General features: G+C 40.5%; 1 protein-coding gene across 2 annotated transcripts in view; it reads left to right on the forward strand.

Annotated features, from left to right (window-relative positions):
• fancm (FA complementation group M) overlaps positions 1–15,543 on the forward strand; it is a 154,314-nt gene that overhangs the window by 138,245 nt on the left and 526 nt on the right. For both annotated transcript variants that reach the window (XM_063047072.1, XM_063047081.1), the window contains 4 exons: positions 823–923; positions 4,853–5,491; positions 9,775–10,153; positions 14,867–15,158. In XM_063047072.1, the coding sequence (XP_062903142.1) occupies positions 823–923; positions 4,853–5,491; positions 9,775–10,153; positions 14,867–15,158 (1,411 nt within the window). The remainder of the gene's footprint in view (positions 1–822; positions 924–4,852; positions 5,492–9,774; positions 10,154–14,866; positions 15,159–15,543) is intronic.

The following is a 15,543-nucleotide window of genomic DNA, read 5'->3' on the forward strand; positions in this document are numbered from 1 at the left end:
CACTGTGTCCGGTGCTCCCGATGTGGCCTTCTACATATTGGCGAGACCTGACACAGACTGGGAGACCGCTTTGCTGAACACCTATGCTCTGTCCGCCAGAGAAAGCAGGATCTCCCAGTGACCACACATTTTAATTCCACATCCCATTCCCATTCTGACATATCTATCCACGGCCTCCTCTACTGTAAAGATGAAGCCACATTCAGGTTGGAGGAACAACACCTTATATTCCGTCTGGGTAGCCTCCAACCTGATGACATGAACATTGACTTCTCTAACTTCCGCTAATGCCCCAGCTCCTTTTTCTCCCTCTGTCCCTCTGACTATACCCCTTGCCCATTCTCTGGGCTCCACCCCCCCCGCCCCCGTCTTTCTCCCTGGACCTCCTGTCCCTTGATCCTCTCATATCCCCTTTGCCAATCACCTGTCCAGCTCTTGGCTCCATCCCTCCTCCTCCTGTCTTCTCCTATCATTTTGGATCTCCCCCTCCCCCTCCCACTTTCAAATCTCTTACTAACTCTTCCTTCAGTTAGTCCTGACGAAGGGTCTCAGCCTGAAACGTCGACTGTACCTCTCCCTAGAGATGCTGCCTGGCCTGCTGCGTTCACCAGCAACTTTGATGTGTGTTGCCTGCTTTTGAAAGACAAGCTGAAACTAAATTATCCCCCCACATTGAGTTGGTTTGACTAAGTTTGGGTTACACCTTTGTCATGGTGCTAGTGTTTTTAATACATATATATTTAAATTTTAAACTGTTTGAGCTTCTCTGGAGAAACGCAATGTTGTTATCATATTGAATGAATTATTTGTTGTTTTCCTTAGACATTGATATGCAAGAAATTTACCTGAAATCTGTACGCAGTCCAAGTGTCTATAAGAAGAAAATGGTCTATACCAGAAATGACATGGCCATATTTTCACAGGTAGGTGTGCCTTGTGTTACCAGCAGAACAGATCCTACAAAATCACAGCACAGTGGCTGAGTAGGTGGGAATGTAATATAATGATTGTTTGCATCAGTCTTGTATGTCAATAAAACTGATTTTCGTGTTGTATAAGGACAGGATAATTTGATCTAGTCTCTAGTCTGAGGGAGCCAGAGGCCATGGTGTGCTTCAAATGCTGAGGTAAAGACAGTTTTCAAGGTAGGTGGAGAAAAATTGCATTAATTGTGATTTTTTTCCTAGAAAATATCTAGAGGTAGGGCCGCATTAATTTGAGTGAGGTATATATTAAAGTAAACTTGTGTTAAAACAACAATGACTTTAGTCCTCTAGTTTCTTAAGTGTTTCACCACTGGGAATTTTTACCTGTCTCCATTTTGGGGTATTGATTGAGGTGCATTTCATGGATGAATTAAATATCTTTGTCTTTTTCTATACCCTACAAGTGCCTATATGGTAATAAGCTGGATGGGATTTATTTTTCCCCCTATCAATTCACTTGTTAACATTTCATGTTCAGATCAAGTTTAATGAAGGGTTTATACAAACATTTCTTCTTTAATAAGGTGTGGCTGGTGAGATTTCTTCTTCAGCAGTTCCTCAGTGTTTCTGTGTGATTGAATCCAATGTGGGAACAGCAGGTTCTTCCAGAGATCGAGCTGGAAGTGCTTAATAGGGTGGGTTAAAGTTTGAAGTGATGTGTATTTTTTAATATTTATGTGGGACTTGTCAAAGTCAGTCAAATACAGACACATGTCCTTTGCTTTACCATGTACATCCTGGCCATCAAATAGACATCGATTCTCAGCTCATTTTTCTGTACATTGTCCATAGTCTTCTATGCCTTACTATTTCAATATTTGTGTAATAGACCATAGAATAGTACAGCACATGAGCAGGGACTTTGGCTCACGATGTCTGCACTGAGTGTGATACCAGTCTAAATGAATCCCACTGGCCTACGTATGGTTGTATCCCTCCATTCTCTACCTGCTCATGTGGCTGTCTAAATGACTCTTAAATGTTGCTGTTGTATTGCTTTCATGACCTCCTTTGGCATGTTCCAGTTACCTACATACCACTCTCTGTTTAGAAAAAATTGCTTCATAAATCTGCTTTAAAAGTTTCCCCTTCTCACCTTAAAGCTATGTCTTCTAGTGTTTGATATTTCCACTTTAAGGAAAACACTGACTGGTTCCTCTGTCTATGTCTCCAATAATTTTACATCTATCTGGTTGCCCCTCAGCCTCTGATGCCTCCCCTTATAGGAAATACTGTCTAGCCTAGGCAACATCCTGGTGAACCTCTTCTGCACCCTATCCAAATCCTCCACATCATTTCTGTAATGCACTGATTAGAACTGTATACAGTAATCTAAATATATCTTAACCAGTTTTATACAACTGCAACATGACTTTGTGACTTCTATACTCATCACCCTGACTGATGAAGGGAGGAGTGCTGTACACCCTCTTTAGCACCCTATAAACGTGTTGCCACTATCAAGGAGCTATGGACTAGTGTCTCATGATCCTTCTATACACGTGTTTTTAAGAGTCCTGCTATTTACTGCATACTTTCCCTTTTCACTTAATCTCCCAAACTGCATCTGCTACCTCTCTGCCCACATTTCCATTTGGTTTTTATCCCACTGAACCTTTTGGCAACATTCCTTTCTATCCTTAGCTCAAATTGCTGTGTTACATGTAAACTTACTGATCAATTCATCTCAATACACTCAAAAGGCTGGAGGAACTCAGCAGGTCAGGTAGCATCTATGGAACAAATATACGGTCAATATTTTGGGTTGAGATGGATTGATCTACATACATCTACATTTTTATCAAAATGATTTGTATGTATCACAAAAGACAGAGGTCCCAGCACTGACTCTTGTGGAATACCACAGGTCACAGACCTCCAGTCAGAATAACACTCCTTCCACCACTACCCACTGTCTTCAAGTGTATGGTCATTCAACTATGCACGTGTATACAGCTAAATGAAACAACGTTCCTCAGGGACCAAGCTGCAAAACACAGTACATATATCACATACAGCACATAAAATAATATTAACAGTTAAAATATTCTGTAAAAGTACAAGTTGGCATAAAGTGTATATATGACATGGTTAAATGTACATCAGTATCACTGCTACTGGTGCTGTCATATATAATGTGTACTGGGTGATAGCAGGGTGTTCAGAGGTTTCACAGCTCGGGGGAGGAAACCGTTATCCAGCCCAACAGTCCTTGTTCTTATACTGCAGTACCTTGTGCCTAATGGTACGAGGTCAAAGAGATTGTGGGACAGATGGGAGTGGTTCTTGACAAAATGAGGGATCTGTGAACACAGCATTTCTGGTGTATGTCCTGGATGGGGTGGGAGGGGGTATAAGGAGACCTCAGTGATTCTCTCAGCAGTCCTCACAATCTGTTGCAGGGTCTCGCAGTCTGATGCATTGCAATTCCCATACCAGATCTGGTCAGGACAGTCTCGATGGAGTTCTGTTAGGATTTGGTTAGAATGGAAATGGGGAGCCTCAGTCACCCCAATTTCCTCAGGAAGTGGAGATTGCCAGGCCAATTTTGAATCCATTTTACCAAGTCTCCTTGGACCCTAATCCTCTGTATCAGCATACAATGAGGGAACTAGTTGAAAGCCTTACTAAAGTCCGATAATGAACCTTGGCAGCAGCTTTACTAAGGATGTGAAAATATAACTGTCTTCCCCATTCAAGTGTCAGTGCATTAGATTTCAACCACTCTTTGGGTGGAAAAACTCAGATCCCCACTAAACGTCCTATGCTTTAGACGCCTCTCTGTGGGGAAATTTTCTTGCTTCTCCCCTATCTACACCCTTCATTATTTTGTATACACCTCTTAGTCTGCCCTTCAACTTCCTCTGTTCTAAGAAAAGCAAGGCCATTTTTTCCAGTTTCTCCTCATAATTGAATCACACTATCCCAGGCATCAGCTTGGTGAACCTGCAGTGTAATCACATCCTTCCTTTAGTACAGCGATCAGAACTTTACATAGTGCTCGTTGAGGCCATATCATGTTTTATAAAGTTGTACCATAACCACCTCTTGTGTGCTCTCCGCTTCTGGGGTTGGTTAATGAAGGCATGTGTCCCATATGCCCTGATAACTTCCTCATTAATAGTGCTGCCTCCTTCAGGAATCCATGGATTTGCATGCCAAAGGCCCTTCTTAATACACACTCTGGCTCAAACATGCATTAAGTTTTCCCTTACTTTATTAATCTTCCCAGGTTGCACTGCCATGTGCTAAAGTGTACAGTTTTTGATGATATCTTGAATACTCCTTCTTCACTTTACGTGGCTATAGACTGGAGATTCCCAAGAGACAGTGGGATATTGCATTTTGTCTTGAAAGACTTCAGAACATTCTTGAATCTTTTCCCCGTCTCATGACAGAACTTGTGTCTTTATTGGGAGTGTGATTTTTGGCATCCAATCGATGGCCTTGCAGGGAATTTGGAGGACTTTTACAGAGTTTGTGTTGGTGGTACATTTTCTGTCCTTGAGTTGCCTGGCAGTCCAGGAATCAAAAGTATGTAGAATATAAACACGAGATTCTGCAGATGCTGGAAATCCAGTGCAACAAACACAAAATGATAGAGAAACTCAGCAGGTCAGGCAGCATTTATGGAGAGGAATAAACAATAGGTGTTTTGACCTAAGACTTCATCAGGACTGTTGAGGAGGGGAGAAAATAAGAAAAATCTGATTGCTTTTGGCGTTTGTATTCATACTTGATTTCCAGTGTTTGCTTTTTTCCCCTTAAATTAAATTTGTTAATAGTGATGGGGTATTACATTCTAAGCCAATAATTACAAGTTTACTTTCTGACCTGTTATAATAATGTTCTTCTCATGACCTCAGATCCCTGAACAGGATGAAACCTACTTGGAAGATAGTTTTTGTGTTCGGGAAGATGATGAAAATCAAACTGAATTAAGTGATGATGATATTGTTAATTTTGATCTCATTGGAGAAGACAATCAGTATTTAACTCGGCACAGAATGAGATCAAAAAAGGCAGAAAATCAAAATGGCAAAGATGAGTTATCCAAAAAAAAGAAAAGCAGACGCATCATTTTATTGGATGATTCCAGTGAAGAGGAATTAGATACGAATATGAAACGTCAATTGGCAGAAAGTGTTCCGATACAAGACAGCAAGAGTAAACAGACTCCTGAAGATAAAAATGTTACCTTATGTTCTTCTGGACAAAGATTGGATAGCTCTTTTAAAAAGTCCATTTCAAAAAATACTTTACGAGTAGCAGAAAGTGATAAAAGGAAACCTTCAGCTCTTTGCTCCTTGGACAGAAGCTGCATGTTCAGGTTGAATCTCCAGTCTTGTGTGTCTGAAACCTTGGACTTCCAAGTGGAGCAAAAATGTTCAAGAAGGTGCAATTCAACTCTTACTCCAGAAAGTTCAAAGATTAAATGCAACACAACGCAAGACAAAACAGAAGTAAAATCCCAAACCAATGAGCTTCACTTTATTGATCCTGTTGTAAGTATTGTTGAATGAGTGTGCTTTTGTACAATATACAAAATTAACTTTAAAATCTGACTGGCTTCTATTAATTTAATTGACTACACTGCATCCTGATTAACGTTTCTTTAACTTTCTCTATCATTATGCTTAAATTGATTGGTTTGTAGTTGCTGCGATGATTCTTGCTCATTTTTTAAAAATGTGTGTAACAGTTACATTTCACGCAGCCCTCTAGCGTCAAAGCTGTATTGAAGGATGATTGAAAGATTAGGATCATTACCTCAGCAATATCTAAACTCTCCTCCACCTTTTTTGGTTCAGCATTTCCTTGCTTCATCTTATTCCCTCTCTTATCACCCTAGATATCTTATTATTTGTTTCTTCTTAATTTTGCTACTAGTAGGAATCGTATCTGCTCTATACACTGGGCATTGTTCAATTACAGTTTTGTCTACAAATTGTTTATTAATTTATTACACCAGGTCTGTTACCAATGCGTTGAAATTTCCCGCCTATATTTGTGTTTTTACTGTAACTTTCTGCTTGCTCCTTTTCATACCCTAATCCTTGTGAACCTAAGATTGAAGATGAAGGAATTAATTTTAGACTTCAGGAAGGGGGATGTTGAGGGAACGAACACCAGTTCTTATTGAGGGATCAGAAGTGGAAAGGGTGAGCAGTTTCAAGTTCCTGTGTGTCAACGCCTCTGAGGATCTGTCCAGGGCCCAACATATTGATGCAGTTACAAAGAAGGCGTGACAGTGGTTTTGTATCATTAGGGGTTTGAGGAGAATTGGTAATGCACCAGGGACACTTGTAAATTTCTGCAGATGTACCATGGAGAGCATTCTAACTGGTTGCATCACTGTCTGGTATGAAGGGGCCCATTGCACAGGTCAGAAAAAGCTGCAGAAAGTTGTAAACTCAGTCAGCTCCATCATGGGCACTAAACGCCCCAGCATCCAAGACACCTTCAAAAGGTGATGTCTCAAAAAGGAAGCATCCATCATTAAGGTCCCTCAACACCCTGCCATCAAGGAGGAGGTACAGGAGTCTGAAGACACACACTCAGTATTTCAGGAACAGTTTCTTCCCTTTGCCATCAGATTTCTGAATGGACAATGAACCCATGAACACTATCTCAGTATTTTTCCACTCTCTTTCTGCACTACTTATTTATTTAAATAATGTCAGTCAGATGAAGCAAGTGTATCTGAAAGAACATTCAGAATCAGAATCAGGTTTAATATCATTGGTATATGTTGTGAAATTTGTTGTTTTGCAACAGCAGTACAATAGTTTTTATTATTCTGCATTGCAATTTACTGCTGCTGCAAAACAACATATTTCACAACATATGCCTGTGATATTAAGTCTGATTCTGAGTGTTCTTTCAGGTACACTTACTTCACTTGACTGACTTTATTCTCCAGCACGGTTTCTTACCTTCCTATGTTGCTAGGGTAGGAACATACTGATCACAAAGTCTTCATCGCACTTCAGAATTTCTTCCCCGTTTTGTTGATTATTGTATTATCAAAGTCCATTAGGCAACTGAATCCCTCCAATGTTACTCGTTTATTCTTGCATCTCCCTGCACATTTCAGTAATCCTTTCCATTTGCTTGAGGCCAATAGAATACGACCAGCAATATAATGAATCTCTACTGAACACTCCTGGAAATATTTCCATTAATCAATACAGCCACCACCCTGCTCTTCTTCTCCTTAGAAACCATAGAAAAACTACAGCACAGAAACAGGCCTTTTGGCCCTTCTTGGCTGTGCCGAACAATTTTCTGCCTAGTCCCACCGACCTGCACACGGACCATATCCCTCCATACACCTCCCATCCATGTATCTGTCCAATTTATTCTTAAATGTTAAAAAAAGAACCCGCATTTACCACCTCGTCTGTCAGCTCATTCCATACTCCCACCACTCTCTGTGTGAAGAAGCGCCCCTCCCCCATGTTCCCTTTAAACTTTTCCCCCTTCACCCTTAACGCATGTCCTCTGGTTTTTTTCTCCCCTTGCATCAGTGGAAAAAGCCTGCTTGCATTCACTCTATCTATACCCATCATAATTTTATATACCTCTATCAAATCTCCCTTCATTCTTCTACGCTCCAGGGAACAAAGTCCTAACCTATTCAACCTTTCTCTGTAACTGAGTTTCTCAAGTCCCGGCAACATCCTTGTAAACCTTCTCTGCACTCTTTCAACTTTATTAATATCCTTCCTGTAATTTGGTGACCAAAACTGAACACAATACTCCTGATTCGGCCTCACCAATGCCTTATACAACCTCATCATAACATTCCAGCTCTTATACTCAATACTTTGATTAATAAAGGAATACTTTGATTAATAAAGGTCAATGTACCAAAAGCTCTCTTTACAACCCTATCTACCTGTGACACCACTTTTAGTGAATTTTGTATCCATATTCCCAGATCCCTCTGTTCTACTGCACTCCTCAGTGCCTTACCATTTACCCTGTATGTTCTACCTTGGTTTGTCCTTCCAAAGTGCAATACCTCACACTTGTCTGTATTAAACTCCATCTGCCATTTTTCAGCCCATTTTTCCAGCTGGTCCAAGTCCCTTTGCAGGCTCTGAAAACCTTCCTCACTGTCCACTACACCTCCAATCTTTGTATCATCAGCAAATTTGCTGATCCAATTTACCACATTATCATCCAGATCATTGATATAGATAACAAATAACAATGGACCCAGCACTGATTCCTGTAGCACCCCACTAGTCACAGGCCTCCACTCTGAGAAGCAATCCTTTACTACCACTCTTTGGCTTCTTCCATTGAGCCAATGTCTAATCCAATTTACCACCTGTCCATGTACACCTAGCGACTGAATTTTCCTAACTAACCTCCCATGCGGGACCTTGTCAAAGGCCTTACTGAAGTCCATGTAGACAACATCCACTGCCTTCCCTTCATCCACTTTCCTGGTAACCTCCTCGAAAAACTCCAATAGATTGGTCAAACATGACCTACCACGCACAAAGCCATGTTGACTCTCCCTAATAAGCCCCTGTCTATCCAAATGCTTGTAGATTCTGTCTCTTAGTACTCCCTCCAATAACTTACCCACTACCAACGTCAAACTTACTGGCCTATAATTTTCCAGATTACTTTTCGATCCTTTTTTAAACAACGGAACAACATGAGCCACTCTCCAATCCTCCGGCACCTCACCTGTAGACACCGACATTTTAAATATATCTGCCAGGGCCCCTGCAATTTCAACACTAGTCTCCTTCAAGGTCCGAGAGAATACCCTGTCCGGTCCTGGGGATTTATCCACTTTAATTTGCCTCAAGATAGCAAGCACCTCCTCCTTTTCAATCTGTACAGTTTCCATGATCTCACTACCTGTTTCCCTTAATTCCATAGACTTCATGCCAGTTTCCTTAGTAAATATAGACGCAAAAAAACCATTTAAGATCTCCCCCATTTCTTTTGGTTCCGCACAAAGCCGACCACTCTGATCTTCAAGAGGACCAATTTTATCCCTACAATCCTTTTACTCTTAATATACCTGTAAAAGCTCCTTGGATTATCCTTCACTTTGACTGCCAAGGCAACCTTGTGTCTTCTTTTAGCCCTCCTGATTTCTTTCTTAAGTATTTTCTTGCACTTTTTATACTCCTCAAGCACCTTATTTACTCCCTGTTTACTATACATGTCATACAACTCTCTCTTCTTCTTTATCAGAGTTGCAATATCCCTTGAGAACCAAGGTTCCTTATTCCTATTCACTTTGCCTTTAATCCTGACAGGAACATACAAGCTCTGCACTCTCAAAATTTCTCCTTTGAAGGCTTCCCACTTACCAATCACATCCCCATCTTACTTCCCCATCTCTGTGGAACATATATTCAGGGATATTTAAGCAACCAAACCTGCTAGGATTGTATCAGATCTATCACCATGCTTTTAAAATTTCATGTTTTGTTTTTGTATCTTTAGCTCATTAGCCTTTTATCCCAAGCTTTGTGTTTACAAACACAATACTTTCCTGGAAACTGCTATATTCCCTCTTCACATGGAATCATGTCATGCTACTTTTATTTGCTCTTGTATCTGCCTCTCTCAATCTGACGTTCACATTTTTTCTTAATCAATATTCCAGTTCCCTTTTCCAACCAAATTAGTTTAAACACTTCCTAAAACAATACCAGCGTTAACTATAGATGTGCCTTTGGATCGTGAGTGATCTGATGTTTCTAAGTATGTTGGTAAGCAATAGTACAATAAAATCCATTTCTTATTACAGATGGACAAATCACTGGGGAAGAACGATGCCTCCACAATTTCAACATCAGGTGAAGCTCTGTACAAAGATCATCTTACTGCTATTACACACCCAGTGTCTTCTGGAACAGCTCCACTGCAAATTCTTGTAGACAGTCGAGAAATTTCCTCTGGGCCAAATCTGGTTTCTTCTCTACGTATTCAACATGGCATTAAAGCTGAAATTTGTCCTCTCAATGGATGTGATTATATAGTGAGCAACAGAATGGTTGTGGAAAGAATATTCTTATTGGAGTTTGCAAGCAGTGCAAACCGAAGTAAGTTTATCAACCGTATTCAGCACCTTCAGGCCATGTTTGAACGTATATGTGTCATTGTGGAAAAGGACAGATCAAAACCAGGTGAGAATGTTTTTTTTTCCCATAATTCTTTGAATCAGATAGTATTTCACAAAATCTTTTCAGGTTTCCAAGACACAAAAGATGTATACTTCAGCTATGATGTTGAGAACATCACAAAAATTACTTGTTTAGGTGTAAACATTTGTAGATATCACTATAGTAAGGTTCTCATAATATTTTATTCTAATACACTATAGGTGCACAAAGCAAAATACAAAACTGGACACTGGAGAAATGTGCACATATATTAAGACTACTTTTATAAACCTACTCCTTAAGATGTTGAGAATAGAGCTTTCCTGTTCATAGGGGAGAGAGGTCAATGAATATTAGAATATAGAAGTATATTTACCTAGTAAATTGCATTATTAATTCTTCAGAATTTAGGTGGAGTTTAGCGGAGGTGGAAGAAGGATGGGACCTACTGGCCTTTCAGTGACTTCATACTGTCATCATCCTTTTATTGTGCAGAAACTATATAGTCCTAGCATTATTATATCACATACTTGTTTGTGACATTTTTCTTTCAAAGTGGTTGATGGCTTCTGCGTGTCTTCAAAAATACTTGATTACTGTGTGGGAATATGTGTAGGATAGTCTTTTTCCCAGGGTGGAAATGTCAAGTGCTAGAGGGCATAGCTATAAGACGAGAGGAGGTGGTGATGTAGATAGTTTAGAAGTCTGGCAAAGGATACAGCAGAATGTAGATCAGTTGTAGAGAAGGTTGGAAAAGTGGTAAATTGGGGGTAATCAGGCCAAATTTGAAGTGTTGGACTTTCGGAGATCAAACGTGAAGAGAGGTTGCACTGTTAATGGAAAGACCCTTAAAGTATTGATGTGCAGAGTGATTTTAAGGTCCTAGTCCATCGCTTACTGCAAGTGGCTACATAGGTTGATAGAGTCATAAAGAAGGCATATGGCATGCTTGCCTTTATTAGTTCAGGAATTGAGTTTAGAGTCAGGAAATTATTGCAGCTTTATAAAACTCCAGTTAGGCTAAAGTTTTACATACAGTTCTGGTCACCCTCTTATAGGAAGGATGTTGAAGCTTTGGAGAGGGTTCAGAAGATGTTCACTGAGATGATTCTTGGATCAGAGTACAAGTGGATTATTTTCTGTGGAGCGTGGAGACTGAGGGGAGATGATATAGAGGTTTATGAGAGGCATAAGAAAGCCAGTATCTTTTTCCCAGGATTGAAATGTCTAATACCAGAGGGCATGCATTTAAGGTGAGAGGGGCATGTTGAAAAGGGATTGTGACCCAGAGGGCCTTCTATGGTGCTGTACTGTGCCAAGTTCTAGTTATCGCAGGGATAAACCCGGTAATTATAGGACTGTTATTCTGATGTCAATGGGGAAACTTCTGAGGGGCAGGCTTAATCTAGAGTTAGAAGGGCTGGGATTGAACTGTATAGTTAACAGATTTATTAGTGGAAGATCTTGTCTGATTAGTTGTTTTTTGAAGAGGTAGTACAGTTGATGTGTTTTATATGAACTTCAGTAAAGCCTTTGACAAAATCCAAATGGAAAGCTGGTCCAAAAAGTTAGAGCCCATTGGGATCCAAGGCAAAATGGCAAATTGGATCCAAAATTGGGTTAGTAATAATAGGCAGTGTGTACTAGCTATTCTTGTGATTGTAACTTATTAATTCTGCATTTAAGTCATTAATGTAAATAAACATTAATGATTTGGATCCATAATTAGTAAGTTTGCAGATGATATGAAAATTGGCGGTGTTGATGATCATGAGAAGAATAGTTATTGCCTACAGGATGATATTGATCAGTTGCTAAATTGGGCTGATCAAAGGCAGATGGAATTTAATCCTGATACATGAGAAGGTGATATACTTCAGTAAGTCGTGGATAGGGAAGGTTTAGAGGAACATGGTCAACAAGGACAAGTTGGGCTGAAGGATCTCTTTCTCTGCTGTATTAATCAATGTCTAATAGAGTATTGAGGAACGGGGGCACTGGTGTACAAGTCTAAAGATCCTTCAAAGTGGCAACATGGGTAGATAGGATGGTGAAGAGATGTTTGCTTCATTAGCCTAGACAGGGAATATAAGAGCAAGGAGGATTTGGTAAAGTTTTATAAAACATTAGTTAGGCCACAGCTGCAATAATGCACTTTGATCTAGTTGCCATACTGTAGGAAGGATGTGACCACATAGAAGATAGTGCAGAGGGGATTCACCAGAATGTTATCTAGTATGGATTGATTCAGTTATGAGGAAAGACTATGCTTTAGCTTCTTTGGTGCAGAAAAGGCCAAAGAGGATCCTGAGAAATGAAAAACAAAAAGCCTAGGTATGGCAGCGATGTTCAAGACTAAAAGACATAAGGTGAGGAGTAAGAGGTTAGAGGGGAGATGAGGAAGAATTTTTTTCCCCACCAGAGGGCATTTACACTCTGGAACACACTGTCAGAGTAGGTAGCTGGTGATGGTGGTGGCGAGGTACTTCCACTGTTGTTGGTAAGGAGTTTCTACATTCTCCCTGTGAATGGGTGGATTTCCTCTGGGTGCTTCAGTTTTTTCACACAGTTCAAAGAGGTACCAGTTGGTAGGTTAATTGGTCATTGTAATTTGTCCTGTGATTAGGCTGAGGTTATATCGGGGGATGGCGGGCAGTACAGTTCAAATGGCCGGAAGGGCCTCTTCTGCACTGCATCTCAATAAACAAACAGAAACATAGAACATAGAAATCTACAGCACATTACCAGCCCTTTGCCTGTACTGTTGTGCTGACCATGTAACCTGTTCTAGAAATTGCCTAGAATTTCCCTGTCGCATAGCGCTGTTATTTTTCTAAGCTCCATGTACCTATCTAAGAGTCTCTTAGAAGACCCTATTGGATCCGCCCCCTACTACCTTCGTTGGCAGTGTATTCCACACACCCACAGCTCTCTCTGTAAAAAAAAACCTCTGACATCTCCCTTGTACCTTCTACCAAGCTGTGCCCCCTCATGTTAGCCATTTCAGCCCTGGGAAAAAGCTTTCAGCTATCCACATGATCAATGCCTTTTGTCATCTTATACACCTCTATCAGGTCACCTCTTATCCTCTCTCGCTCCAAGGAGAAAAGGTCAAGTTCACTCAACCTATTCTCATAAGGCATGCTCTCCAATCCAGGCAACATCCTTGTAAATCTCCTCTGCACTCTCACTATAGTAACCACATCCTTCCTGTAGTTAGGTGACCAGAGCTGAACACAGTACTCCAAGTGGGGTCTAACTAAGGTCTTATATAGCTGTTACATTACCTCATGGCTCTTGAACTCAGTCCCACAACTGATGAATGCCAACTCACCATATGCCTTCTTAACAACATTGTCAACCTCCGTAGCAGCTTTGAGTGTCCTACGGACACGGATCCCAAGATCTCACTGATCCTCCACACTGCCAAGGGTCTTACCATTAATATTATATTCTGTCTTCAAACTTGACCGATTGAAATGAACCACTTCACATTTATCTGGGTTGAACTCCATCTGCCACTTCTTAGCCCAGTTCTGCATCCTGTCATTGTCCCAGTGTAACCTCTGACAACCTCCAGACTATCCACAACACCCCCAACTTTTGTGTCATCAGCAAACTTCGTAACCCACCCTTCTACTTCCTTATCCAGGTCATTTATAAAAATCACTAAGAGGAGGGGTCCCAGAACAGATCTCTGTGGAACACCACTAGTCACCATCCTCCATGCAGAATGCAAACTATCTGCAACCACCCTTTGCCTTCTGTGGGCAAGCCAGTTCCTGATCTATAAAGCAAGGTCTCCTTGGATCCCATCCCTCATTATTTTCTGAATGAGCCTTGCATGGGGAACCTTATCAAATGCCTTACCGAAATCCACATACACTACATCGACTGCTCCACCTTCACCAATGATTTTGTTACATCCTCAAAGAATTCAATTAGGCTCGTAAGGCACAACCTGCCCTTGACAAAGCCATGCTGACTATCCCTAATCAGATTATGTTTCTCCAAATGCTCATAAATCCTGCCTCACATGATCTTCTCCAACAACTTGCCCACCACTGAAGTCAGACTCACTGGTCTATAATTTCCTGGGTTATCTCCACTCCCTTTCTTGAACAAGGGAGCAACATTTGCAACCCTCCAGTCCTCTGGTACTACTTCCATCCCTATTGATGATGCAAAGATCATCGCCAGAGGCTCAGCAATCTCCTCCCTCGTTTCCCACAGTAGCCTGGGGTACATCTCGTCCGGTCCCAGCAACTTATCTAACTTAATATCTTTCAAAAGCTCCAGCACACCCTGTTTCTTAAAGTTTATACACTCAAGCATTTCATTCTGCTGTAAGCCATTCCCACAATTGCCAAGGTCCTTTTCACTGGTAAGCAAGCTTTTAAACAGCAGTTGGATGATCACTTGATGTTTAACCGACTATGCCTTGGTAAATGCAATTGGTTTGGGTAAGTATATGAGGGTTTGGAAAAGAACATGGTGTGTGGAAGGGCTCTAACTCCAACACTAGATTGGGTATAACCATAGATCTTTGAGTGTACTACTACGAAATATGTCAATTTAGTGTAAAGCATAAAAGAATGTGAGGTCTCTTAGACATGACATGAAATATGCATAAGTAATTTCCTACCTCATAACAAGAAAAAAATAAGATTAGTGGTTTTGTTTTTGATTTGAAGCAAAACAAGTTGTGCTGATCTCTATAATATCGATGAATTACAGGAGATACATCTAGAATCTTTCAGAGAACCAAGTCCTATGATGGCTTGTTGTCAGCTCTGACCACAGCTGGAATTAGAATTTTATTTAGCTCTGGTCAGGAGGAAACTGCTGGTTTGCTTGCTGAACTTGTCCACGTTGAAGAGAGAAAGAATGCTGCCATTACTGTACCATTGGAGGTTAGCGGTCTCCGACAACAGATTTTACAGTTCTACCTCAGCATCCCTGATGTCAGTTATATAACAGCTTTAAATCTCTGTCACCTCTTCAGCTCTGTGAAAGAAGCTGCAAACAGGTAAAATGTTTTGAGTTCCATCAGTTTTATTTACATCTTAAATGAAAGTTAGTGGTATAACATTATCTTCCTCCATCCATATTCAAATTATTTGCTGCGATAACTTCCCTCACACATTAAACCAGTAGTAGAGGATAAAAGTTATTTTGTTAGCATATATAGTTTGTTATTTGTGATCTCAAGATTTGTTGTTCTTTCAAGTTGTGTAAGTGATTTAGAGGTATTATGGTAAATTGCTTGACATCAATGCAGTTAAGTACCTCGTTTTCCTTAAACTGTTGTCTAGAATACAAATTCTAATACAGGTCGACCTTCACTAATCCAACTACCTGTTCGATAATCTGGCACTGATTATGCTTAATATGATCCTTCTGTAATTCGGCAT

Source organism: Mobula hypostoma, chromosome 1 (assembly GCF_963921235.1).
Source record: "Mobula hypostoma chromosome 1, sMobHyp1.1, whole genome shotgun sequence".
NCBI classification, from domain to species: Eukaryota; Metazoa; Chordata; class Chondrichthyes; order Myliobatiformes; family Myliobatidae; genus Mobula; species Mobula hypostoma.